The 24,709-nt window shown below is 49.6% G+C and overlaps 2 protein-coding genes across 4 annotated transcripts in view; one reads left to right on the top strand and one right to left on the bottom strand.

Moving 5' to 3' along the window:
- Positions 1–4,085: 4,085 nt before the first annotated feature.
- OAZ2 (ornithine decarboxylase antizyme 2) lies at positions 4,086–16,914 on the top strand. The gene is given in 6 exon segments (XM_040226733.1): positions 4,086–4,298; positions 13,131–13,206; positions 13,208–13,288; positions 14,436–14,611; positions 15,352–15,437; positions 15,659–16,914. Coding segments are annotated over 6 exon segments (570 nt in total). The 5' UTR covers positions 4,086–4,278; the 3' UTR covers positions 15,790–16,914.
- Positions 16,915–17,458: 544 nt separating this feature from the next.
- Positions 17,459–24,709, bottom strand: part of ZNF609 (zinc finger protein 609) — a 197,633-nt gene continuing 190,382 nt past the window's right edge. Inside the window, exons 7-10 of one of the 3 annotated variants that reach the window (XM_040226713.1) lie at positions 23,891–24,066; positions 23,426–23,642; positions 22,916–22,994; positions 17,459–22,636 (exon numbers count right to left, since the gene is read on the bottom strand). In XM_040226713.1, coding sequence (XP_040082647.1) covers positions 22,921–22,994; positions 23,426–23,642; positions 23,891–24,066 — 467 coding nt within the window. In that variant the 3' untranslated portion in view covers positions 17,459–22,636; positions 22,916–22,920. The remainder of the gene's footprint in view (positions 22,637–22,915; positions 22,995–23,425; positions 23,643–23,890; positions 24,067–24,709) is intronic. The other 2 variants (XM_040226714.1, XM_040226715.1) reach the window with 2 other exon arrangements.

Raw genomic sequence — 24,709 nt, 5'->3', positions numbered from 1 at the left:
TTTTTTTGGTTTGTTTTGGGTTTTTTTCCCCCAAAACTTTAAATTTTTATTTTTGCATTGAGGTATAACTGATTAACAATGTTATGATAGTTTCAGGTCAACAGTGAAGGGACTCTGCCATACAAATACATGTATCCTTTCTCCCCCAAACCCCTCTCCCATCCAGGTTGGCACGTAACATTGAGCGAGTTCCATGTGCTATACTGTAGGTCCCTGTTGGTTATCCATTTTAAATACAGCAATGTGTATGTGACCCTCTTTTTTTTTTTTTTTCTGGCCGCACTGCACACCATGTGGGATCCTAATTCTCTGACCAGGGATTGAACACAGGTCCCCTGCATTTTAATCGTGGAGTCTTGACCACTGAACCCCCAGGGAAGTCCCTTATGTATATATTTATACATATCCAATCATCCTATTGTGCACCAAAGTCTAATACAAGGTTATATGTCCATTATAGCTCAATAAAACTGGGGGGAAAAAAGAGGTTAGGCCATCAGCTAAAATGAGAGGTGAAGAGGTTTTGTAGAGGGAGAGTAGGTACACAATTCATCTTAGAGAATGGAAAAATTGGAAAAATGTAGTAGGAAGTCCCAGGCACTGTTGAGAGCTCGTTTGAGGTTTGGATTTGCGAAGTGAATATAGTCTACCTGGTAGTGTGATTTTGCTCCAGCAAAAGCACTGGAAAAGCAAATGGTGGGTTGATCCAGAGTAAGGGTTTTGCTGCTGCTGCTGCTAAGTCGCTTCAGTCGTGTCTGACTCTGTGTGACCTCATAGATGGCAGCCCACCAGACTCTTCTGTCCCTGGGATTCTCCAGGCAAGAATACTGGTGTGGGTTGCCATTTCCTTCTCCGAGCACCAAAAGAGGAGACAGGGTGAGAGAGGGTTTACAGTGAGGGATGATGGAAATTGAGCTAGAGAATGAGAAATGTGGCAACTGGGGCTCATGAATGGTGAGAAATAAGTAAGGCCAAGGGATTAGAGCTCATGAATTGTTGAGGAAGGCTTAATTAAGGAAAAGGTTGTGGTCGGAGAGTCTATATTATTGGAAGTGGTGTGGTTCTGGGTGAAAAAGTTGAGGGTGTGAGTTCAGGGGTGGGCAGCTGCTGTGGATGATGGGAAATAGCGCTGGAGATGAGGAGGTCAAGGAAATGAGAGGAAGATGTTGGAGAGGCCATTCACAGTGATGCTGAGCTGTCCAAATATAACAAAATTGAGGGCAGAGAGTCAGTGAGCCAAGAACTAAATGAGGGGCATCGACCGGGAAGTTGATTGATGACATCAACCAAGATCATTATGTCCAGAGAGTGAGGCTTCCAAGGAACTGGGGTTTAGTAGGAGGGACAAGAAGTGCTGTAGGAAGCAGGGGTTTAGAATGGCACTGGGGGTGAAAGAGAAATAGGCTTACCCTCTTCCTGACCCTGAGGTACGCAAGACTGAGAAGAAAATAGCATTCCCCTGAGAGGGCTGCTAAAGAAGAAGGACAGAGCCAGGTTTCAGGTAAGGCGAAGAGGTGAAGGTAGCATCTCGTAAGGCAGGGGCTGGGAAATGTGATCTGGGGCAGAGAGAGGGGAGCGGGTGTGAGGATGGGGTGATGATAGATGAATGAGATGGGGCTGGAACCTGTGATGATGGCTGCTGTAAATAGGGTTAGGGGAGGGATGGGATACAGGGCTCTCTGGAACTTTGCGTGTTGGAAAATCTGCAGTGATCAGTGCTGTAACAGTGTGCCACAAGTGGCTGTGAAGCGCTTGAAATGTGGCTCCTGGGATTGAGGAACTGAATTTTTAGCTGTTTCATTTTAATTAAGTTTAGATAGCCATGTGTGGCTAGTGGCTGACATATCTGACTATAGTACAGATTAGAGGAAGGTGGCTCCCTGTTTTTTATGAGTTTTTTACTTGCTGTTCAGGCAGACATCAAGGTGGTCACTCCTTCAAGCGGCAAGTTGTGACAGATCCCTTCTCATTCCTCCACAACGTGAAGACAAAGCACAGGATAGGCAACTCTGGGTCCAAATTCTAACTCCACTACTTAATAGCTTTGAATTAGAGCAGATAAATTAACTTGCCTGGATAGTTGTCAAAATCTCATTTCATGTGTAAAATGGGAATGGGCAGCTGTTATAAAAATTAGTGGTTTAGTAGTATGATACTTGATAAATGGTGGCTATTATTGACATAGTGAGTTACTATCTGCTGATTGTAGTAAAATAGTCCTTTAGGTCAAGGGGTTACTTATCCAGTGATGGGTTGGCAGAAGTAAACTACCCCAGCTCCTTTAGGGAGCAGGAGGATTGCCCAGGTCTCTGGGACTATGGAGATCTTTCCTGTAGCTCAGATGGTAAAGAATCTGCCTGCAACGCAGGAGACCTGGGTTCGATCCCTGGATCAGGAAGATCCTCTGGAGAAGGGACTGGCAATCCACTCCAGTATTCTTGCCTGGAGAATCCCACGGATAGAGGAGCCTGACGGGCTACAGTTCGTGAGGTTGCAAAGAATCGGACATGACTAGGCGACTAACCCACCCACCCACCTGGGACTATGAGATGGGTAGGTCAGGGCTGGATTTAATTGTTCAGTTCTGTGGTGCAGTAAGAACATACCTGGCTTGAACATAGAAAAGCAGGTAGGCATAATCATGGGGACGGGGTAGAGGATCTAAAGTGAGCCGAGAATGGGACCCTGAGGGACTAGTTGTGCTTAATATCTAGTGATAATCTGGGCAGTTCTGGTTTACCACTTCAGTTTTTGCTATAAAAGCCTTAGTTCTGCAGCTCCTGCCCCTCTTCCATCCCTGAATTCCCATCATCTAAAAACCGTAAGCGTGTTTTTGTGAAGAAGAGTTATAGTGCCCTAAATGGCTCTAAGGTGGAGCATTTGTGACTTGAGGCTACTGTCAACTGGGGGTCATAGTAACCTTTGATCTGGAGTGATTGTGATCACCCTTTCTCTGAAGACATCTCTAATTCCCTAGTAACTTTCTCCATGGCCTCCCTCAGATTGAGCACTTACCTCATATTATGATGGCCTGCCTGTGTCCCTCTGATCAGATTGTGACATCCAAGGCAGGAACTTTGCCTAGTTGATCATTGAGTATTCCTGGACTCCAGCACATGCCAGGAACATAGAGTAAGTAGCTGCCCAGTAATTTATCAGTTGAATAAATGAATGAATGGGATTTGAGGTGACAGCTGCCCATTGTGAGCCGAGATAATGTGACAGCTCTTGTTTGTAGTCTGGGTTGACAGAGTCAGAGTCAGAAGCTCTGATGACTACTGAAGTGTCTGTGATTGTGGCCCGCAGTCACTGTGATCTGAGGGTTCCGTGCACCGGTGACTGTAACCTGTTGGCACTGATCTGGGATAAGGTTCAGCAGGGCCAGTGACTGTTAACTAGTAACCTTGCATGATTGCGATGCGAAGCTCCTCTGAAAAAGTCAGCGTTGGTTCCTTCCACTACTGCTGTCAGGCGACAGCGATCCTGACCCACAGCCATTAAACTTCAGATGACTTCAGTCAATGTTAAGCTTTGACCGTTGCCCTTGAGACCCATCTGTAAGGTGCGGAGATTGACCTCAGGTGATAGCTGAGGTTGCTGATCTGCGTATGAGCTGAGGTAACGGATTCGTGGGCTTGGGCTTAGTCTCAAATGGCACTAATACATGTGTGGTACTCCTAGATTCCGATTTTGGTTAATAAAATATCCTCCTAAAAAAAAAAAAAAAAAAATCCTCCTGGGGCCTACAAATGACACAGCCCAGCACAGCCCCATGCAAACAAAGGCTAGAGACCAGGACCAAGGCTCAGGAAACGCCGCTTGAAACTCAACATTTCGTTCCGGGCGCTAGACCACCACCAAGGCCACGACTCCGCCTGGGCCAGCATCAACCCCGCAAGCTGCTTTCGGTCTGGACGCCCCCGCTCGGCCCCCTCCGCTACCGGGTCCCGCCCCTACCGGCCCCTGGTGCGCCTGCGCGGAGGCGGGGCGGTGCTTTGCCCTTTGTTGTGGGCCCCAGTTTCCCAGGACACCGCGCGGCGCTGGGGTGGGGCTATGCAGATGAGGCACTCGGGGGCGGGGCGGTTGCGGCGGCGGCGGCCGGGGAGGGTCAGTTGGAGGCAGGCGCTTGCTGAGGCAGGAGGAGGGCTCTGGGCCCGCGGCCTGACAGGGACTTAGCCCGCAGAGATCGGCCCCGCGCGCGCGACCCCACACCTACCCACTCATCCACCTACCCACTCCCTGCGCCGCCTCCTCCCACCCTGAGCAGAGCCGCCGAGGATGATAAACACCCAGGACAGGTAACGGCCCGGTCCAGGCTCCCCGCCCCCATCCTCCCCTCGTCTGCTCCAGAGGGCCTCCTCCCCAACCCCGCAGCCGGTTCTCGTCCCCTCTACAAGGCCCCCGCCGGCCCCCACTGGGTCCCTTCCCTACTTCAGCCACCCCAGTCCGAGCCCCAGCCCCGCAACTGGGCCTTCTTCCGTCCTTCAGTCTCCCTCCCTCCAGCGCAGCCCATCCCCCTCATCGCGGCGTAAAGCCCCCACGGACCGGGACCCAATCTTCCAGTCCTGTCCACATTTCCCTTCGGCCCCGCCGAACGGCGGCCCATTCCCCAAATTGTTTCCATCTTCCCCTTTGAATCCCTTCCCTTACTTCAACTGCATCTTCCAACCAGATGCTGCTTTTATCGCTGCTTCCCCCTCACCCAGCCCCCCCGCGGCCCCGGTCTGGCTCCGTCCGTCCTTCAGTTCTCAACTGGACCCATTATCCCCACCTGTCACCCTCATCACCGCCCCCACCCCAGGCCTAATAGTCTTTACAGTGATGCTTGGCCCTCCCCTTGGTCCCTCACTCCAGCTTCATCTTTTCTCTCCCGTCCTCCTTAGACACCCCTTTCCCCAATTAGGCCCCGTTTCCCCTGTCTCACAACATCATCTTTTTTTATTTCTCACTTTGGGCTTGACTCCTGTCCGCCATCCTGTTCCCCTAATGCCGTTCCCCCTAACACTCTGCTAAACACTCCTGCCCTTTAAACACTTTCTCTCATGACTGCTCTTAGTCCTCCCATCCTAACTGAATCCCATTTCTAGAATATTAGATCACACACAGAACTCAGCCCATTCAGCTTCTGTTGAAGACCTGCCCTCTTCACCTGTACCTCCAGTACTTTCAAATTAGTCCTCATACTCTGTTTACTGGGCCTTTGCAAGTTTTCTCCCTCAAAACCTAACCCCAGCTTTCGCCCACTAATTGTAGAGAAAGGCAGCACATCTTTCTGATACAGAGCACCAGCAGTTTTCTAAAGTTGCTTCATGTGTGCTTCCCCCTGTGGACACTCAGCAGAGCTCATTGTTCAGTTTTCCTTTCTCTGCTTCTCTTTTTCGCCAAGGCAGCCCTCGCCATGCATCTCTCCCTCCAGCATATCCCATATTTCTCCCCCAAATTCTTCTGTGAAATTGTTTCCTATTCCCCATGATTTTTAACCCCAGCTGCTTATACATCAGGATGGCTTTTATATTTATAAGCTGGGTTCTAATTCTCTTCCTCATTGTTTCCCAAGACTTGTTGCTGCCCCCTCCAGAATGAGTTTGAAGTTCATTAGTTCCCCACACCAGGTCCTTTGTCTCCAGATTTGGCCTTTGGCTTCTGCCTCTCACTTGAGCCTCATTGTTTTTCAAGCGGACTTACTCCCTGCAGATCATCCTTAAGTTGTGCCATGGTCTGTCTAGAAGAAATGGATTTTAGTTCCTCTTAAAAATGTAGCCCTTCTTATTGCTTTTCTTCACACAGAGCTCTTAACTTCCACTCAAGGTTTCTCTCACATTTGGGTTCCCTTCTTACCAAAAGTGGTCTCTAACTTGCTATTTCCCATTCCTTTAGCAGCCCCATCCTTAAATATTCCATCTGAGTTTTCAGCTTTTTTTTTTTTTTTTTGCATATCAGTGTTTCTCAATCCTAGGGGCCCATGTGAAAAATCAATTCCTTGGCCCCCACCCTTCAAAGAGCTTGTGTAATTAGCCTAGTGTGGGGCCTGGTATTAGCATATACTTGAAGCTCTCTAATGGGCAGCCAGGGTTGAGAAACATTGCCTCCTCTCCCCTCCCCCGAGAAGACCCTTCCCATCATATTCCTTTAGTGGGTGTCAGCCCTTTCTCCGAGGAAAAGGGTGTTGTCATCTTTAGGGATTTCTTAGTCCTTCTCTCCCAGGAACTCTCCAGAACTATTCCAAGATTTCTCTAGCGATATGCAAGATATCTGCAGCAGCCTCTTAAATTCTACCTTGTTACTCAGTTCTCAGCCATTAGCCACTTTCTTCTAATTCTTAGACTCGTTATCTAGCTCCCACATCCTTGTTCCCTACATACAGAATGAAAATTCACTCATTTCCTGGTTTGTAATGGTCCTGTTTGATCCAGTACCCCGACCTCCCAAGCCCTCTTTACCTACAGCCCCATTCTGGTGCTATTTCTTTTTCCAAGACTCTCAATGTCCATCTTCCTCTGCAGTCCCTTATTTCATTTTCTCTAAACCAGTCCTCTGGAGCTGAGGAGGTGGAGGTGGATATGTACTTGGGTGGTGCTGGATGCAAAAGATGTTGCTTGTGGTAAGGAAGGCTGTGTGTGCTGAGGATAGAACCCAGGTATGAGAGGGCATGATGAAGTGCAGGGGCGGAGGGAAGCTGAGGAACCTGCCAGAAATCCCTGGGCTTTGTGAGATGGGTTTTTCTTTTCTAGTCTTAGGTTCTTGTCTCTGCAGTGGGATTTGGAAAGTGGTGGTGTGGTCTCAGCAGGCCTTCTCTAGAGTCCTCCAGACTGAACTGGTCTAGGTGCCAAGTCCTTTGCAGCCTGAGCCCCGAGAGTTGAGCACTTGGGACCAGTTTATAAGGGTCTTCACCCACTGTGAGTTCCAGTCCTGGCTTTGCCAATGTGCTTACATGTTAAAAAAAGAGAGGGTTTGGTTTCACTCAACTTTGAAGATTTCTTCCAGACTCCTAAGTGGCAAAACAGGCTTGCTTGTCTCCAGAGAACCCTTGCTTAGCGTGTTGGTAATTTGAGGGGCTTGGCTGTGTGAAAGGCAGGTGGAGGGAGGAGCCAGCTGGCCTGCGAGGCCTGGGCAGGAGCAGGGCCTTGGATCAGGCTCCTCCACTTTGGCCTGGGGGTGGGGTGGTGTGTGCAGGGTGTCTGGTTTCTTTGAGTTATGGCAGTCCTGTTTCTATAGCATGTTTCTGAGCCTCCTCTGGCCTGCCCCTAACTTTCTAAAAGGAATCCTGCTCGAGCTCTAAGGATTTGGATTAAGATCGGGATGTTCTTCCCAGTCAGTGTATTGATGTTTTCTGTCCACAGAGGGGCGAGCAATGGTTGAGCGCCCATTGGGTGGGGGATGGGCTTTGGAGCTTCGCTGGCCTCAGTGAAATACTCAAGAGGTGGAGGCTTGGTTTCCTGGAAGAAACAGTTACAGAGGAGCCTGCAGTATGTTTTGAAAACAAGACTCTTCCTTTCCAGTTTTGTTCTGATCAGTACCTCCAAAATATCAAAATTCCTAATGGTGGGGGAGGGAAGACACTAGTACAAGAACTTTTATTATGGTTTTTGAGCAACAGGTTTAAATCCAAGTAAATCAAGCTTCATGGACCTTTCTCTCCCTGGATTGTGGTGGCAGGAAGTGTCTGTCCAGGGCTTGCTTAGTACCTTTTGACAGTACAGTGTGTGGAGAAGAGCTTGCCCTGGCTTCATAGCCTTATAATCAGTCTGTGTCTGATGGGCTTTGAGAAGAAGCATTTGGTTCCACAGGTGGTTTTTCAGGGTGGTGGAGCAGCCAGGGTACAAGGGCACATCCTAGTGACCCTGAGCATCTTCACTGAATGGTTCCCTGAGTAATGGGATTTCTGTCTCTCCCACCAAGAATTTGGTTTTGATTATTCCTTATTTATTAGCACTGTGACTTGTTGGGTGTGGAGTGGTAGGGAGAGCAAGTTTTCCTTTGATGTGCCTTCAAGGTCATCCCCACAGAGAGAGACACACACACTCCTAGCATAGTCAGGAATCCCCCCAAATTGGAGGTATGCTTTAGAAAGCTGTGTGGACTAATAATAGTAATTCCTCACTTTGCCAAGAAATCCAAATTTAGCCTCAGAGCAACTCAGAAATATAAAAAATGGGGACTGAAGTATGCGGTAGGGGAATGTTATATATGTGTATTTCTAGAAAAAAAGTAATTCACTCCTTTTTGAAACAGTACACAGTGTTGATTCAAGTTGATACCATGATTTGGAAAGCTATGAAGCCTAATTGAAATCTATAGACCAGAAATGGTCAAGCAGGTTAGCAAGAATTTTGTTACTTCAAGTGAACAAAATAGGTTGTTTCTGGTTAGCAGCAGCAGAGTAAAATGCTTTGTATAAGATAACCCTCAAGAAAATGCCCCAGGCCTTTGATAGTGTGTAAACAATGAAGTGTATAAACAATGAAGTAATTCTATCCTGGGAAGAGAGGCTGGAACCGGGTGATGAGCTTACTATACAAACTAAATTAAGGTATTGGATATGCAAAATTAAGATCCTGTCTGCAAGCATGATTACCTAGCCATCTCCCCACCTCTGGCAGCATATGTAGTGTTGCCTACCTTTATTGGAAAATCTAGCAGTATCAGCTGTGTAACGCGATAAGTAAATCTCAGAGACATAGATATTCTAACTGCCACCATAAGTGTGTTTCTTGTGGAAAATCAACCAGAACCCAGTGTTGCTTTCAGTCTGTGATTCAGAGTGGTGATGTCATTTTCTTTATAATCGTGCTTAGCAAGTAGACTCCCTTTGGCACACATAACAGCCCTAGTGAGATGACTTATGCCTGGCATCTGACCAGGCCCCTTTCTCATATGGAAAAGGAATCAGCAGCTGGAAAGCAGCCTCTATGCTCACATTAGACTGAAGGTGGCCATTCACCTTCCACCTTTCTTCCTATTTCTCTTTAGCTCAGTGCGATGGCAACCCTGAATTGGTCTCTCTTTGCTGCATGGGGATTAGTCATCAGAGACCATCTCAGAGTAAGAGCAGCCTGTGTGAAGGGTAGTCAGGGCCCCCTAGAGAGAGTTCTCTGAGGCAGGGCTGAGACAGGAATGGGTCAGAAGAGGCTGAAAGGGGATTGAATGTAGAATGCTTGGGAATGTGGTTTTTTATGTCTTCGATTGATACCACAAAGTCTGTAATACCAAGGCCATCTGACCCTCTATCAGGGAATGGAAATCGGAGCGGGGGGGTATAGACCCGATAAGCTTAGGCCACTGATTAAAGTGAAACATGATCGAAAGTGTATCAAGGAGAATGTGAATTCGTTTGTTGAATGTAGCTGAATAGAAACTAGCCATAGAATTACTTTTATATAAATCTCTACTCTGTGTAGCAGACTGTACTCTCTTGGAGCAAACTAAATGTGAAAATCAAAACTTACATAAATCAACTGGAAGTGACTCTTTAGCGGGAAATCTTTTTATTCTCTGAAGAAATTTTAGGTTACTTCCTTTAAATAGTAAGCATCCTAGAGATTTAAAAATAGGATTTGAATTATAAAAAGTCAGTTTACTAGCATCGTTCCCCAGGAATACATCTAGCATACGCTGCCTATCTGTAGCTGGTGTATGAAATTATAACCTGCTGGGGACATTTTGGACAGCAGTTTCACAGAATGCTTTAAATTAGAGGCAGCAGGATGTGATAAGTCGGTAGCATTCATACGTATCCTGAGGAGTGTTTCCAAGGACATGTCTGATAACAACTGAGAAAATAAAAGCACCAACAGATTGGCTCGGCTCTAATCTCCCATCTCTCTTCCGAATTGACTTGGATACCTGACACCCTCATTTCCAGTGTGGTCTTTTTTTTTCTTCTTCTCCAAAAGCAGGACCAGCCCAGCTGGATGTTTGAGTTCAGTCTGACACATTTGATTCTCCTTAATCAATCTGATCTTTTCAGCCTCTAGGCTGAGCTTCTTAAATCATCCTTTGGTGGCAGAGATTAAACCATGTCTGCCCCCAAGTGGAGTCAGCAGGATATGGGGAAGGAAAGGAAAAAGCTGGGCATTGGCGCCAGTAGAAACAAGACTGAACTGAATATGAAACCTCACCTGATTTGGATCTGTGACAGGGAGACTTGGGTTTAAAAGCCACTTTCTTTTGTGCTTGAGTTCCTCTAGGATTCACATTCCTGTTAAGGTTGGTGGCATATTTTGCCACAATATTTTGAACACTAAAGCTGATATGAGAAGGCCATTGCTGGGCAATTTTATACCCCTAATTACTTTAACCACGACATATGTACCCATATCCCTTCCCTTTTCATGTCAGAAATGACAGTTTTGTTTTGAGAGAGAGCAGTTTGGCATTTACACAGCTAGTAACTAAAAACAGATCTAATACGACGGGTGATTAAAGTAACGTTTGTGAACTTCTGGCTACTAAGCGTATCCCAGACCCCAGCTGTTTCTTGTAGGGAACTGGAGCTGGATCTCAGGGTGGGGACCTGAAACACCCTTCCACCCCCAACTCGCATGCACGCACACATACACAGTTGCTTTCTGTGCAGACTTTGTTGGGGAAGAAAGTTCCCAGAATCCTTGTGTGAATGGGAAAGTAAATGATTTGTTACCATGGAATAGACGTCTTGCATTTTATTTGAAGGAGGAGTGAGATCATGACATCAGAAACATCACGAGCTCATAGATGAGTGCTGGGCGCGGGGCAGGCCCTAGGGTTTACTTCTAGGAAGACAAAGGGGCTTCTGGATCTGAAAAAGAGAAAACCCATCTTATTCTTTTCAGTGGGTCGGCCCCATCACTTATGCTATTTGCAAGTGAAAATTGTTCAGAAAAAAGGTGGTGGTTGGAATGTAGGCCAGGGTTGAAAGTAGCTCTCCCATCTAGAGAGCATTGAGGAATAATTTTTCTGGAAGTGAGTTAGCACCAGAATTTTAGAACAGCTAGGGCCTTGCCTGGAGAATCCCAGGGACGAGGGAGCCTGGTGGGCTGCCGTCTGTGGGGTCGCACAGAGTCGGACACGACTGAAGTGACTTAGCAGCAGCAGCAGGGCCTTGGCGATCTGCTTATTTTATGAACCCCTGATATAGTTATCCTGATATACAAGTCTGTATCTCAGCTATCTACCCTCAGTTAATGGCTAGCCCTACTGACTGGTACAAGCAAGCCAGCTTTCTCCAGTGGCCCAACCTACCTGGTGCTCCTACAGGAACCTCCACCGAGGCCTGAAGGTGGTCTCCAGGGAATGGGGAGGGACCCATTGTGTGAGGGGTGGGTGTGTGCCTTTGCTTGGGGAAACTCCCACCTTTGTCTTCTTTTCTTCTGGCCTGGACACTCTATTTTTCTATCCGTTAACACACTGGAAGGTGAGAATTTTAACAACTCATTATCCGCAGGAGAAAACAGGCCCTGATCTTGAAAACTGCAGAGTCCTCTGTGATGCCCCTTCTGCTAGTAGCTGTTGGTTGAGGCCTCGTGAGGGAGATGAGGATGCCCTGAGGCTCTCTAGAGGAGGCACGAGATGGTCACGTGGTTGATCCCCAGGTGTTGATGCCCCTCTGGGCCCATTTCATCTCCCAGCAAAATTTCCAAGTGTAATTTCAGGCCCCTGGCTGAAATCCTTGAGAGAACAGAGGAGCCGAGCTACAGTGGTGATGCTTTGGGTTTTCCTGGCTCAGCTGGAGTGCCTGTATCGGTCTCTTAGTACTGAGGGTCTCAGGACTGTGTCTCTGGCTATTGTTCCATGTTAGGTGTGAGTTTTAGTTCTGTCACTCTGAGCCTAAGCAAAGAATCCAGATGACGCTCTGCCATCAAAAGCAAAGGACAGTGTGCAGAATGGTGCCTCATTATTTTACAAAGGGTTTTCAGGGAACAAAGGCAGTGGTTTATGGTATATGCTGATTTCTGTGGTTTAACTATTCGCCCTATGGCTGATTCAAGCTACCAACGTGCTGTCACTAAACACAACTTTGGTTGGGAAGAGATGTGCACTGTTGGGTCATCTGGCTCCAGCACCCTGCTGCCGCACCCTCCCCGATATGTTACTGCTGCCCTCAGCCGCTGTGCCAGGGCCAGGCCTGTTGCTGAGTCATGGTGTTACATGTACAGACAGTTTTCCTCTTGGCTTGCTTCACTTGCCCTTCGCCTGTGGAGTGAGCCATATCTCAGCCAAAAGAGCCAGTAAATTGGATTCAAAGAAGGCAGTGGAGTAGCTCTGGAGCTCTGTTGGGTCCACCTGAAAATCGTGGTAGCCAGGAAGGGCACACACCTGAAGGTGATAGGGGGCTTCTTTTGGAGCCATTCACCCTCTGTGGCCCAGGTGATGATTGCTTCCTTACTCAGGTCCCAGCATGTCTATAATTCCTCCCAGCAAGCCCCACGCCTGCAATATACATTCACTTGAGTGTCCCTTCTGACCACACGGGTATTATCTGAACTTCCATGCATGCTGAGGTCAGATTCCAGCAAAGAAGGGCAACTCTGCTTTTGGTGGTACGCCGGGGACTAACTCAGATACCATAATACTCTGTACTGTGGTGCATCTCCTCTCCAGGAGCCAGATCCCGGGATTTGACTCAGTTCTTGACCCTAGAGGGATTTGGGTGATTTGTTTAGTTCCATTGTTCAGGTCGGGGAGGCCATCATTGGAGACGTGACCTTGGGACTTCCTCAGGGATAATGGTGCTAGCCCCTGACTTTCTAAGCCCCATATGCCTCTCCACCCTGAGGCGATTGTGGAGGCTTGGTGATTCTGTCACACAGGTTGTTGAGACACTTAGGGTGAGGAGATGGACTGGTGGGGGTCTGGGGCTCTCTGCCTAGCAGGCAAGCCAGCATCTGGTTCCTCCCAAGGTCTGCCTGTGTCATGGGGATTTGTTTGATGTTTGACGGGGGCTCCTTTGGTCAGACATCCAGCCTGACCCTGAGCTCTCTGAGCTTCTCTGTGCCTCTGTAGGACAGTGGGTTTGCCTTTAAGGAGGAATTCTGAGAGCTATAGTGGGAAGGACTGGGGCAGTTGAGGGAGAACCAGGGCAGGGGTGGGTGGAATGCTGAGTTAAATCTTCAGGACTTTGATTACTGTCTCACTGTCTTTATCTCTTGCAGTAGTATTTTGCCTTTGAGTAACTGTCCCCAGCTCCAGTGCTGCAGGCACATTGTTCCGGGGCCTCTGTGGTGCTCCTGATGCCCCTCACCCACTGTCGAAGATCCCCGGTGGGCGAGGGGGCGGCAGGGATCCTTCTCTCTCAGCTCTAATTTATAAGGTAAGGCGACTATGGGATGGAAGGCTTGGAGCAGTGTCCTCCTCACACTGCTGAGTGGCTGCTTAAGGGCAGCGATGGTTTCCCTTAGTCTTCTGAGTCTTAGGCCAGTAGTGGAACTGGGGAGGACTTTGAACTGAGGCTGCTGGGAAGCTTTTGGGGAGTACCAAGCAGACGCCCTGTCTTCTCAGCTTAGGTCAGCTCTTAAGTGCTGGCTCTGGGTCCTGAGTGAGGGGGCACAGCTAGGGGGAGGCGGGCTGGTGAGTGGAGGAATGCACGCGCTCTTGCTAGTGCAGCTCTTCATTTTCTCCTGAGAAATGCCAAGAGCCAGGAGGGCTTTTCTCTTTGTCCATACCAAGGGCATGGGGTACCGCATGTTGCAGGGTTGGGGGTGGTAATGAGAGGGTCACCCTGACAGCTCAGGGCACAGCCCAGTAGCTGTTGAGAACCCTGGGAGTCTGTTCTGAGATTGGTCTGGGCTGGGACATTTGCTGTCTTTTAATCTGTGAGCCCAGAGGTTGGTTTAGCATCTCCTGGAGACTGGCATTGAGGGGTGGCAGGGCAGCTGAGTCCGGGGCTCTTGAGATGGTGGCAGGGGTGACAACATGTACTCTGCAGTCACCCGGAGCCAGCTTGGGTTGACCTGAGCCAGCTGAGCCTCAGGAACATCCTCATTTGTTTCTGATGATTCTGTTTCAGAGGGAAGGGAAGTAACACAATATTGGGGGGACAAGCATGGCTTTCAGTTGGGGAGACCCCATTTGAATCTCAGCTCTGCCGTTTGCTCACTGTGGAGTCTTGGGTCAGGTCCTTAATTCTACTGGGCCCCTGGTGTCTTAGGTTTAAAGTGGGGATGCTGATGCCTACCTCAAGTGCTTGTTGTTGTGATGGGAAAATGGGAAAGTACCTTGTACAGTACTTGACAACCAGGGGGCTCTTGGTAAATATCCCCTTCCAATCATGCTGGGATTTAGCCACCCAGTGAGTGATGGCTCCATTTAGGCAGCATGTTGCTCTGATGTTCCAGTGTGCCCTGTCACATGCTACCCTGAGGTTGGCCTAGGAGGGCTCCGGCACCACCTAGGTTGGGGAGCATTTGATGTGGCCAGAAGCAGCAGTGACCTGGTCCTCTGACCTGATCTCCTCCCAGGACGAGAAGCTCACTGTGACCCAGGACCTCCCTGTGAATGATGGAAAGCCTCACATCGTCCACTTCCAGTATGAGGTCACCGAGGTGAAGGTCTCTTCCTGGGATGCAGTCCTGTCCAGCCAGAGCCTGTTTGTAGAAATTCCAGATGGATTATTAGCTGATGGGAGCAAAGAAGGGTAAGGAGCAAGTGCTGGGCAGGGCTGGAAGCCCGCTCCAGAGAAGAGCATGCATTTCCTGGGGGCAGCAGATGGCCAGCCTTCTCCCGTAGCTCTCAGCTGCCCAAGTATATACGATTTTTCTAAAGGGTAGTGTTAGCCAGTAAAATGGGCCTATGATAATGAAAGCAGATCATTACCACATTAACCAAATTCTTGTCATATAATGGTGTGGTTTAAATGGCCAGAAGCTCAAAGAAGCAGTGGAATTTCATTGGATTGGGCAAGGCCCTCCAACCACCCAGTTGTGGAAGCAGCAGTCCTGAGGATGGCGTTCTCGCGAGTGGCTCCAGCCTCTTGAAGTCCTTTTAGGTGGTGGTAGGGCCCAGAGTTCCTCTCTGCAGCAGGTGGTCACCATCAGACTTGGCAACTTTGGAGGGCCCCTGAGAAACTGGGTTCTCTTCCTAGGCCCCATACTTTCTTGTAAATTGCATTAAGTTGGCTAGTATTAATTTCAGATGAAGAACCTTTATTCCTGGAAGAGAGAATTCTGTAACAGTTTTCTTAAGTGATTGTGGTTTATTTTTTTTTTCTGAACTCAGGACTCCTGAGGTCTTGAAATAGGAAGTTCTCCTTGAAGCTTCCCTATTTACAGTGCTGACTGTAAGCCTCAGAAAAGCCTTGGGAGCAGGGGGTATAGAGGGATGGGGTGAAGTCCACAGGTGGCAGTGGGCTTGAGTGATTTTCTTTGCTTCCTGCAGATTGTTAGCACTGCTAGAGTTTGCTGAAGAGAAGATGAAAGTGAACTACGTCTTCATCTGCTTCAGGAAGGGCCGGGAAGACAGAGGTGAGGGGCTGAGCAGCTTGAGACCAGGCTGGGGAGGGAAAAGGGGGGTTCCTAGTGAGGTGGGGCTCCTGAGTTTGACATATAAACCCTAGGAAATCATGGGATTGGTTGTGTCCAAATTTAGGAAAGGCCAGTGCCTTTATTCCATCTTTGTTTTGGGTTTTCCCTTGATTTAGCCTAATTTTCTTATCAGAATCTTTTTTTACACTTTTTTTCTGCAGCTCCACTGCTGAAGACCTTCAGCTTCTTGGGCTTTGAGATTGTGCGTCCAGGCCATCCCTGTGTCCCCTCTCGACCAGATGTGATGTTCATGGTTTACCCCCTGGACCAGAACTTGTCCGATGAGGACTAATGGTCAAAGAGGATGCTTTGCCCAAGAGCCACAGTGGGGGAAGCGGGGAAGTTAGGCAGCCCTGAGACAGAGGAAGGGGCTTCTTGCTGTCCAGGGAAGGACGCTGAGGGGCTCAGGGTGAGGGTTGCCTATTGTGTTCTCGGAGTTGACTCGTTGAAATTGTTTTCCATAAAGAACAGTATAAACATATTATTCACATGTAATCACCAATAGTAAATGAAGATGTTTATGAACTGGCATTAGAAGCTTTTTAAACTGCGCTGTGTAATGTGCTCTATCTAGCCTAGGGGAGGCCACTGCCTAGAGGGGAGGGACTGTCTGCGTCCAGGGGCCAGGCCTGGAGGGCTGGGGACAGCACTGTCAGGCTCAGGTTACCCTGTGGTTGGGCTTTCTTTTTTGGTTTTTAAGACTTGTGTATTTTCTTTCCTTGCTTCCTGCCACCCAGGGGACTCTGGAGTATAGGCTTTCAGCCCCTGGGCAGTGTCCTTCTATTGTTTTTTGACACTCCACCTGGGCTTCTCTCTGTGCATTTGTGTCTGACCTGGAGAAAGCAGGTCTGACCCCTCCTTTACAGCTTAGTGTTATTCTGGCATTTGGTTAAGCTGGCTTAATCTGTTTGTTATCAGCGCATTCAAAATAGGGGCATTGAAGTTACTCCTACCACCAGAGCTTTATTTTGGGGGTGCCTGGGTCTTAAAAAACACTAGCCAAACTCCAATTCTCAGATTATGGCCAGGAGTTCTTGCTCTGGGCTGCAGGCCTAGGCCCCAAGGTGTCTCCTTCCTAGGGTCACAAATAGCAGAGAGGAAGAGGAATAGCGACTCAGGGCCTGGGGGTTGTGGGGAAATTTGCTGTTAGGGACTGGATGCCTCTGCCTGGCTGAGTCTAGTGCTAATTGCCCCCTCTCCCTAACAGGCTCTGAGTAGTGCCTGAGACCCTGTTCTACGGGCTGGGCTCTCGTGTGGGACTGAGGGTGTAGAAGTGGCCTGCCCTTTTCTGTTTTCACTGAACAGCTTGTTCTAAGGGGGAAGGAAGGGGGAGAGATCTAGATTGCGTGAGGGGGGCGGGGGTGTCAGGGAGGCAAGTGTGTTGTGTTAGTGTGTCAATAAACTGATTTAAAGTTGTGGTTGGTCTGTCCTTTACTCCTCAACCAGGGCCGGCTTCCTTCTACTGTTGTCTTTTGAGTCTAGAGCCCAGCAGGGGTGTGATACAGGCCTTCTCAGGAAAAAAGCCGCCTTGCATCAGGACAAACGGCTGAGGTCTCTGGGGCCACATTACCACGCGAAACAAGGGGTTGCTAGGAGTCTGGGACAGAATGCTGGAGCCCCCTAGAGACAGGTATGTACACAGAACTTCATCCAGAATAGAGGCTAGACATACCAGGACCCAACTTCTTTTTTGTCTAGAAGGCCAGCTCCTGAAACTGGGTTCTGGCTTTCACACAGAGCTGCCTGACATGCCTGTTCCTGGGGGTGTCTGAAGGAAGCGGAACTCACCTTTCCTAGGAAGACAGTGTTCTCCTTTTGGAGCCCAGGGCCCTAAGGCACGGCTGCCCTTCCCCTGTACCACCAGCCTGATGAATCACCTCAGTGGCACTGGAGGGGGACAGAATCCTCTTCACCTGTGTGGTCTTAGTTTCTCAAGGGTTTACTAGTTTTTTTTTTTTTTTCCTTTGCTTCTGTTTTCCCAAAGGAAGTACTGGGCATGTTCTACCTCCTACGATGCTAGAACTATTTACTTACTGTTGAACTGTGGCTGTCCTTATTGTCTTTCTGAGTCTTTGGTGCATTATCACATTGTTCTGTGTGGAGCTACTGGACCAAGTCGTTAAGCTTGGACCCTATATAACATTTATGAAAAGAGGTGAGATCAACACCTCCATCCCACGTGGTATTAGTAGAGAAAGTCTGGGCCTAGGGATTTCCCTGGTGGTTCAGTGGTTAGGAATCTGCACTCCCACTGCCGGGGGGACATGGGTTTGATCTGTAGTCAGGGATCTGATCCCACATGCTGTGCAGTGCAGCCAAAAAAAAAGGTCTGGGCCTAGAGATGAATTCAACTGAAATGTGAAGGACTTTGAAAATGTCTTCCACTGAGCAGATAATTCCTAGAACATAAAGTCTGAAAAATGACTTTACAAGTCATTTGTAAAGTCATCACAAGTGAGATATTTACAATGCAAATCCATGTGATGGCTGACAGCGGCCAAGTTAATATAGGCAGTTTAGGATTCAGATTGAATCCTAAATTGAAACCCGAGGAATCTACAAGACAGGGATAAAGAACCAGGAAAAACAGTTTTCTGTTTGCAAAACTAGCAGAGTGGACAGGAAACACACCTGGGACTTTGCTGCCATCTGCTGGTAGGTCCTCTTTAACACAACCAGAGTTAGGCTGAATTGGAAACCTGGGCACTCAGCTCAGGTTTATTTCTCTTTCAAAAATAATAAGTTTGCTAGATGAGCCCACTGGCAAGACAGAAATATGGTATCCAAATTCTGCCCTCCAATTAAAACAACTTAGAAGGTGAAATATCTTAGGAGTGGGAGGGTGGAGTTGGAAGGGGAGATACGTGAAAGGCAAACTAAGTCTAAATTTAAGAACAGGGACATTAAAAACTTTATTCAATAAATACAACAAATAATTTAAAAATATACTTCAGTTCCAAAGCCAATTAAGAAAAGGAAGGAGAGAGAAAGGGAAAAAAGGGGAGGAGGAAATTAGAGGGAAGGGAGAAAGTTCAAGAGGTGGAACAATGGTTTGGTTGGGCTGCCTTTCTGAATGTACCGCCCTTTGAAATTCTGATCAAATGCTCTTGACCCATAAGCCCATAGCCCTTGTTCTGATGCGGTTAGCCAAAGGAGTCCACTGGCCAAGCATGATGCTCTAGGCTCTAGTCAGACCAACTCTGGTGACTAGCATCTAGGGGAGTGTTGAGTTTCCCACTCATTCCTAAAAATCGTCTAACTCCCAGGCAGGTTTAAGTAGTGCAAACTTAGCTCCCAGCTGCATAGTTTCACAGCGAGTGTGAAAGCCACTCACTGGTGAGTGTCCAAAGCCACTTTGGTGAATGGGATCAATGGGGGCGGGGTGGTTGGTGCGGGGCGACAGGAGAGGCCAGGGCCCAGGATAAAGCTCCTGGGAAAGCCTGCGGCCAGGCCAGGGAAGGGCTGCAGGGCATGTAGTCTGGACACTGGACTCAACAGCATGCCATCAGCCAGGGAAGGTGGAGCTGAGGATGCATATGGAGCAGGACCGCAAGGTCAGGGAGCTGAGGGAGGGTGGGAGAGTGAGGAGGAGAGAGGCAGCTCAGCAGCAGACTCCGGGAGAAATAACCAGCAGCCCTCACAGATTTGTGATTGTCTCTTAAAAAGATTTATTTTCTCTTCTTGCCTGAATGTACAAAGGCAAAAAGAGTACAGTTTGTATATATATATATTTATATATATATATAAAAAAACAAGGAACTTGGTAATGTACACTTTACAGAAGGGAAGAATCAGGAAGACTGAAATTAAATCCAACAGAGCAACGCCAATGGAACAAAAGCTATGAACAGCAACACTGCCCCTCCAGCCCGGGCCTCCAGCTCGCCCCAACCTGCTCCCAATGGGGGGCTGAGCACCAAGGCAAGCGGGTGGGCTGGGGCAGGAGGGGCTGGGGATGGGGCCTGGGAGGGGCTCAATCCCAGGAGGGGCCCATGGCAGAGGATCAGCAGAAAGCTTCCTGGGATGCCCTAATAATAAAACATAACAAAGGCCCAGAATTAGGGGGCCAGCTAGCTGCCCAGTTGAATCCTGGGGGCATCGGAGTAGACACTTGAGATGGGGATAAGGTGTGTGGGATAACGAGTGGCCCGTATACAACGACACTAGCCCTTCTGTAGCCTTTTCCTCCCGCTCCCAAGACCAAGCCCTCCCACCCCAACCTTGGAGCCTGGGGAGAAGAGATTCAAGAGGCATCATTTCATTTCATGGGTGCCCTCTTAAGCCTTCTGCATGTGGTCCGTGGACCTTGAGATGTGTGGAGGGGGTGAGGTAAGAGAAGGAAGTATACATGTATACATACATGTACAGGCAAGGAAAGGGGATGAAGGGAACTGGCACAACTTAAATGAGGAGGAAGCAGATTTGATAAAGAGCAGGTCTCCAAGCCTTGGCTGTCCTACTTGGCCACGAGGCTGCCTCCCTCCAGCTTCTCTGTGGGGCTCGGATGAGCCATGTCTGTCAAGAGAACTGGGCCAGAGATAGCTCAGACAGAGCCTTGGTCTGGTGACCTCGGCCCTTAGCAGCAAACTCGTCCAGCCTTTGCTGGGGTGAAGTGCGGTGGGGATCCTTGAAAGTCTCATCCCTATGACTGGGTTGCCAGTGCCATGGGTTCCCCACCTGTGGTCCTCCTCCCCAGGGGGAGAGGCTAGAGGGGGACAGCAAGCCCTTCACTCAGTGCTCCTCAAGGCTCTGTTTCACCCGTCACTGCTGCTGCTTCATGTCACCTCAGGGAGGGACAACAGGCCTGGCAAGGATCGGGGACCAAGAGGATCAGGAAGAGGCAGTGCTGTTCTGCCATCGATGCTCTCACCTGCTCTTCTGGGCAGCTCAGCTCCTGCTTTTCAGGATGTAAGGATCAAAAAGCCAAATGTTTTTTAAGGGGGAGAAAAAAAGAAAAAAAGCTGTTCCCTTCTGCAGAACCCAAGGCTGCCCTGCTAATACATAAGTTCCTCTTCTCTTACAGAACAAAGTGGAACGGGCAGGAATCCCGGGCTATGCCTGCCCAACGGAAAAGGAAATTACTCCAAACGATTTCTTCACAATATGTACAGAGCACGCTGTAAGACAGCGCCACAGACACAAAACACACAATATTTAAAAACAAACAGGAACAGAGATGGGCCCATGACTCCACCCAACAGGAGCCGGGAGGGCATGAGCAGGCTGAAATTCAGAGCCATCTTTTGGGTGGGGACGACTCAGGTGAGGTGGGGCGAAGGTGTCCACACCGACGACTTCCATGGGTAAAAGGGAAGTCACTGCTCAGAGCACGGCCCAAAAGGACAGCAGGGGGCAGAAGGACTGAGGGACAGGGAGGCTGCTCCAGGGCCTGCTAAGAGGTCTAAGTCAGCAGGGTTTGGGAGAGGGCTCAGAACCCAACTTGAACAAAAACAAGGACATGGGAACCTAGAGGAAAGGTCTAGATCAGAGGGGCCCCTCTTGGGCACAAGACCCTGAGCCTCTCTAGAACAGGGCTCCGGGGATCTCGGGAAGCAGCCTCTGCTGGGCGCTGTGCTGTCTTCCGTCTCCATGCCCCACACTGTCAGAGCCAAGCCCTTGCTCTTCAATGGTCATTTTTGGCACTCTGGTCACAAAGACTCGTCTCTAACCCAGGTTAGTGTCTGTAAGTCTTCATCTCAGTCCAGAGGGTCAAGGAAAGACAGGAGAGAAGGACAAAGGGATGATATCTTAAACACAAAGTAAGAGCTAAAGCTCCCCACACCTTGGGGAAGAAGCGACTGTAGTAAAGCTACCAGATCATTGTCACTTTCCCAGGACAAACAGCATAATGCCTGGACTGGACTGCATTTCTAAGGAGAGCAGAGAACTGCCCCTGCCTCAGAGCACAGCTCTACTGACTACACCCGGTGGCTCTGAGGAGTAATGGCTTGCACGTGTTGTCCTAGGGTCTAAGGAACAGACAGACGCCCTCCAAGGTGCAGTGTTCCCTAAAACAAAAACGTGTGTTACAAAGAAACACGGCTCATATTGGCACGTATGGGGCTACAGGCTGAGCTATAGGAAGTCATGTGGTTGTGTACAGAGAAACTGGGCTGGACAGAACTGGACCCCTTGATGAGGCCAACACTTGGATGGCTGCTTGGACAGGACATCTCTCAGAGGGCTAGGCGCTCCCAGGGCCTGCCTCCCGGCAGACTCCAAAGCTCCCCATGCTGGGGGAATACGATTTTACCTGCCTGAGTCTTAAAAGCCAAGCAGTGGAAAAGAAGAAGAGAGATGAGATGCCCCTGGGAAAGGCACCAAGGGGTTGGGAGGAAGATGAGGAAAGGGCAAGGGGGAGGCTAAGCAGCAGCAGGACTTGGTGGGATGCAGCGTCTCGTTCACAGACTCCGTTCATGCTCCAGCTCTCGCCTGGAATCCCCGGGGAGCCCGGTGCTGGCCTCGGGACCCCGGCCCTCTGCCACAGTGGGCAGATGCCTTGGTCTCCCTTTCCAGGCTGGGCTCTGAGCGTTTACATGTGCTCATGTGAGAGGGGAGAAGTCTTCACGTTTGAAGACCTTGTTTTCACAACTGCAGAGAAAACAGCCCCCAATTTCTTTCCTGAGATTCTAATTCCTCCGCGTGCTGCCAGTTCCCAGGGCCCAAACCACTGGGGAGATGCAGGGTCTGGTGATGGCGGTAATGATGGTGAGGGGTATGGCTGCTGTGCTGTCTTCAGACCTTGCCCAGTGCTGGGGGCCCTCCCTGGGGGTTGGTGCTGCTCCGGCAGCTGACCGGGGCTTGGGGAACAGAGCAGTGGCTTCTCTGGGCTGAGGCCATGTTCCCCTGGTTGCTCCCCATGCCTTCATCTCCACAGAGGCCACGACAGTCACGGCCGTGGCCAAGAGAATAAATATTTTTGCTAAGTACCAGCTCTCCAGCTCCTGAGAAAGAGGGAGGGTCGGGGAGTCCGGGGGTCTGGTGGAGGCGAGATAGCCAAGGGTCTGCCTTCAGTCACGGTGGGAACGGCAAACAGGATGAGCAACACCATTTAACTGATGTCTAAACGGCACCTCCAGCACCTCCTTGGGTAAGCCAGTCCGGCCCGTGAAGCTGACTTTATCCGGGCACTTGGTGTTCTGCAAGGGAAACAGGGACAGAGAACCGGGTGCTCAGCCAGCTGGTAAAACCACCACAAGGTGGCGCTCCAAGAAAATGAGCTGCAGGGCAGGCGCGTGGCCACAGCCCCTCTCAGAGGCTCCCGGGAAACTTCAACAAGAGGCTTGGCCCGGGCTGCTCCATTTCCAGACCGCAGCCCAGAGATGGCTTTCACTGAGGCTCCACAGGGATTCTGTGATCCAGGTATCAACTATCCCTGTTCTCTCTGTGTTGTCTCTCTGAGTTAAAAAGTTACTCACCATTCTCACCTCCGAGGGGGTGGGTAGAGTGAAGGAGTCGAGCCTTGCTGGCTGGCAACAATGGCTGTAGAAGAAAGCCCTGAGTGAGGAGGAGGACAAGTTAGTGCAGCACTTGCTCTCTCTGCCAGCTGGGCGGGTGCTGGGAGGAGTTTCTTCAATGCCTAGCTCCACTGAGTTTTGGGGTGCTGACAGAAGAAAATCTGATACTTGGCCAGATCTAGCAGCTGGGGATAGACAGTCAGGCTCTATTTTTCAGTTGCTTGTTACTCTTTGGCTATGGGAACACCTGCTCCTTATTCTTCTGAATATCAAAGTCAATTTTCTGGAGGAGTTTGAGAATCCCTGAGCTCCAGGGGAGGAAGTAAATGTTATGATTATACTGATTGTCTGCAGGAGGCTAGGATTCTGGACAGATTGGAGGCTCAAGGGTAAGAGGAGGAGGAGGGGCTTCTTGCCAGGGCCCCCTGCTATGGCAGTGCTACTGGACAGCAGTGGGGAGGCGAGGCTTACCTGCTGCATAGGGTAAGTTGTACTGTGCTGGGAGCAGTGAGTACCCCAAGTGGTGGTGATGGTGGTGCGTGGACATCAGGCGCTGAGAAGGGGAGGTGCGGGGCCGGTCAACACTCCTTTCACCCCCGCCTGCTCCCCCGACGCTGCTACAGCTGCCGCCACCCCCAACCACCCCACAGCCTCCCCGATCTCTCTCCTGAGAAGTTTTATCACTTATCTGGAAAGGAAAGCAGACACAAAAGCTCTACTGTGAGGCACACATGTGAAAGCAAGATGCCCCGAGCCCACACTTTGACTCCTTAGAGATGCAGGACACCCAGGAATCAAGGAGGTGCCCGGGGGAGCTCAGGTCAGGTCGGCCACAGCACACTGCTGCTGGGACTCGAGCCAGCCCACCTTCTCCCAGACCCTGGCTCTACCCTCCCTGGTCTCTGACAGTGGCCAGTGCCTCTGCGCGTCCCTTACCGTGGGAGACTTGCTCTTGTAGTGACTGGCATGCTGCTGCAAGATGTCCAGGGCTTTGGACTCTGAGCTGGATTTACAACTGACGCTGGGGCTGGCTCGGGCCTTGTCAGCATCTTCACCCCCTGAGACCTTGCTGCCATATGGGGAGAAAGAATAGCTGGAAGGCAGGTAGGAACCTGGGAGAGAGAAATAAAGCAGTCAGAGAGACGGGAGAGGCAGGAGAGATTCTGTGTCAGTGAGCCTGGTGAGGCTCAGGCTGAGGGATGTTCCACCACAGTGTCTTCAGGCTGAGACTCGCAGTGTGTCCTTCCTTTACTGAGCTCCGGAGGCAAACAGCTAAGGGATATTAGGAACATGGCCCTCAGTTTCTGGGGAATCAACTTCCTTAGAGCCCGAGTCTCAGATTCATCTCTCCAAGATGTGCTACAGTCATAGGATTAGAAAGGTCACTGGATCTGAAGTCATGTCCTCGGGCTCAAATCTGACCTCTGAGACTTACCAGTCGGGTTCCTCTGAACAGATGAACAAGTTCATTAGCTCAAATTAACCTTTTGAGGTTCAACTTCTTGACCATCAAAATGAAGATACTGATTTCATAGGTGACAGAGAGGATTAAATGAGACAATGTACATGAATCAAAGTCCAGTGCCTGGCCTAGAGCAAGCACTCATCAAATGAACTACGGTTTTTATACAGAAGGACTGGGGTAACAGGAGAAAGAATACTGCAGGAGGAGACAATTTCCTATTTCTGCTTGAAAACCTCACATGTCTTACTTAGAATCTGCCTTAAAACGTCAATATCAAGACTGTTTGAGCT

Source organism: Oryx dammah, unplaced genomic scaffold (assembly GCF_014754425.2).
Source record: "Oryx dammah isolate SB20612 unplaced genomic scaffold, SCBI_Odam_1.1 HiC_scaffold_26, whole genome shotgun sequence".
Lineage (NCBI taxonomy): Eukaryota > Metazoa > Chordata > Mammalia > Artiodactyla > Bovidae > Oryx > Oryx dammah.
This window is presented reverse-complemented; position numbering and strand designations above follow the sequence as displayed.